General features: G+C 41.5%; 1 protein-coding gene across 1 annotated transcript; it reads left to right on the top strand.

The window, feature by feature from the left end:
- Positions 1-1,406: 1,406 nt before the first annotated feature.
- Positions 1,407-2,376, top strand: LOC128833553 (taste receptor type 2 member 9-like). Its single transcript, XM_054021538.1, is given in 2 exon segments — positions 1,407-1,876; positions 1,986-2,376. Coding segments are annotated over 2 exon segments (861 nt in total).
- The last annotated feature ends 329 nt before the right edge of the window (positions 2,377-2,705 follow it).

Here is a 2,705-nt window from a genome sequence, read left to right as displayed (position 1 = left end):
TTTGATTACCCTGTAAAGTTATGTTCCATCCTGATTTTACAGAGATGATTTTTACCTTTTTCTTTAATTAAAAGCCTTCTTTTTAAGAACCTGATTGATTTTTCTTTGTTTTTAGATCCAAGGGGGTTGGATCTTGATTCACCAGGAGTTGGTGGAAGGAAGGAGGGGGGGGATGGTTAATTTCTCCTTGTTTTAAGATCCAAGGGGTTTGGATCTGTATTCACCAGGGAATTGGTGAAGAGTCTCTCAAGGCTACCCAGGGAAGGGAATTAGCTTTGGGAGTGGTGGCAGCGGACCAGATCTAAGCTGGTAGTTAAGCTTAGAAGTTTTCATGCAGGCCCCCACATTTGTACCCTAAAGTTCAGAGTGGGGAAGCAGCCTTGACAGGGGTAGAGATGGGCAGAGTCATGGCACAGACTCTCTTCATCAGATGTTAGAATTGGTCTGTTCTACTTGACAATTTGGGGAAATTTGTTCCATCCTAATGCATAGAGCAGATTTCACACCCTTCATAGGCTTACAGAAGTTCCAGTAGGGCTTGTCCTACCTGAGGCAAAAATCTCACTATGCGCCACCTGAGTAGAGTGGTTTCACACTGCCACCTACACAGGGTTGTTGAATAAATGCCACAAGCTAGCCCATTGAATTTAATTAAGATGAAAGCAATAGAATTCTATTAGAATTTAACAGAGTTCTAGGGAAATTGGTCTAAACTCTATAGAATTGAATAAAGAATCATATCCCTTCCATATTCTTTTGAGCCATCTTATCGCATTCTATTTCAGGGATATAATTTTATAACTATTTCTAATTGGATAGATAAACTTTCACATGATTTTTTTTTCATTTTCTATTACATTCTGCAGGAGTTGTCTGAAAGGAGCAGGCACTTCTTCGTTTTTGAGAATCCTGCAATGTGCAGAGACAGTAACCAGTTTGTTCTCAGAGTTGCTGTAGCTGGTAGAGGGTGATACATGCACTATGCTCTCTCATGGAGACACTACTTTCACTCCTTTTTGTTTTTCCTAAATCCAAAAGTCAAAATTTCTGTCTCCATAGAGTTCGGTCTTATTATATCCACATTTACCTTGCTCTAAAATGCCTACAGATGACAGGATAAAAGATGAAAATGAGAGGTAAAATGCAGCTATTGATCAGTACTGAGAACTGTGTAAAATGCAAATATCACAAGTGAGGCAATTGTAAACCCTGTAATGGAATCCTTCCAAGATTTGCATCCTCCGAATCAAGACATGAAAGAAACTACAATCCCTTTTCCAGATGCTTTCCTGCTCTCCAATAAAAAGCAGAAGGAATGTGTGTTAGACAGATGCCAGTAAGCCTTTGCTTTGGTGATACCTGTTCTCCTTGGGAAATTTCTCCTTTAACTCCACAAGCAGGTCGTGATGATTGTGAGAAGAAAGATGTTTATTTCATTTTATATCATCGGCCTAATCGTTTTATTGATGGAGATCATCATAGGGATGTTTGGAAATGGATTTATAGCATTAATTTATTGCATAGACTGGGTCAAAAGCAGAAAACTATTTTCATGTGACATGATCCTGACCTGTTTAGCCATGTCCAGAATTCTCTTGCAGGGGATATTTACAGCAGATCTCTTCATCCACATCTTTGCTCCTGGGACATTTCATTTGAATCAAGTACAGATATCTCTCAGCTTCCTGTGGTTCTTTGCAAACACTGTTGGTCTCTGGTTCACTGCCTGTCTTGGCATTTTCTACTGTGTGAAGATCACCATCTGCAACCAGCCCCTCTTCCTTCGAATGAAGCAGACAATCTTTGTGATGGTCCCCAAGCTGCTCCTGTGGTCACTGCTGGTCTCCTTTGTTACCTCTATCCCATTGATTTGGGGGTGAGTACAGCCTTTACCTTTGCATCTCAACAGGGGATCTTTTCAGTAATAGCACTGTGGAAGATAAAACCTGGGATGTCTCATACCTTTACTTCATCCTTCTGTACAGTGCAGCATCTTTCATTCCTTTTATCATCTTTTTGACAACATCCATCCTGTTAATTTCCTCTCTGTGGAGACACACCAGGAACATGCAGTGCAATGCAACCAGCTTCTGGGACCCCAGTACAGAGGCCTAAGTAAGTGCCATTAAGGTTCTGATCTCTTGCCATATTCTCTATATTTTCTATTTTGTAGCTGTGACTGTGCTCTCATTACCTACTTGTTTGACTGATCGCACCTGGACACCTGCAATCACTTCCATGGTCCTTGCTGCTTATACTCCAGGGCACTCCCTTATCCTGATTCTAATTAATCCTAAATTGAAGCAGGCATTGGTGAGGATTCTGCAGATTATCAAGTGCCATCTGAAAAGAGATTTTTTAAATCCTATCACATGACCCCAGAGATGTCCCAGTCCTCCTGATAGGCAAGGAATGGTTTCACATTTGGATTGTCCTGGACACTATGAGAAGAAAGATAAGACACCAGGAATGTTGGTTAATTAGACCATAACTTAAGTAACACATCTGGGAACTACCTGGCAACAAATCGTCCAGCATAGGTCACCCTTCCTATTGTAATATGTACCACCTGGTGGAGGGTTGTTGTCATCCCCTTACCCCATTAACTGTTCCCAGCACCATTTTGGGACCCCACCACCCTTTCTCCAGATGAAGGTGAAGGGGTGGGGAGGAAGGGGGTGTCTACTTGCTGTACTAGACAATAG

Source organism: Malaclemys terrapin, chromosome 1 (assembly GCF_027887155.1).
Source record: "Malaclemys terrapin pileata isolate rMalTer1 chromosome 1, rMalTer1.hap1, whole genome shotgun sequence".
NCBI lineage: Eukaryota > Metazoa > Chordata > Testudines > Emydidae > Malaclemys > Malaclemys terrapin.
The sequence above is the reverse complement of the archived record's forward strand: the minus strand, read 5'-3'. Positions and strand labels throughout refer to the sequence as shown.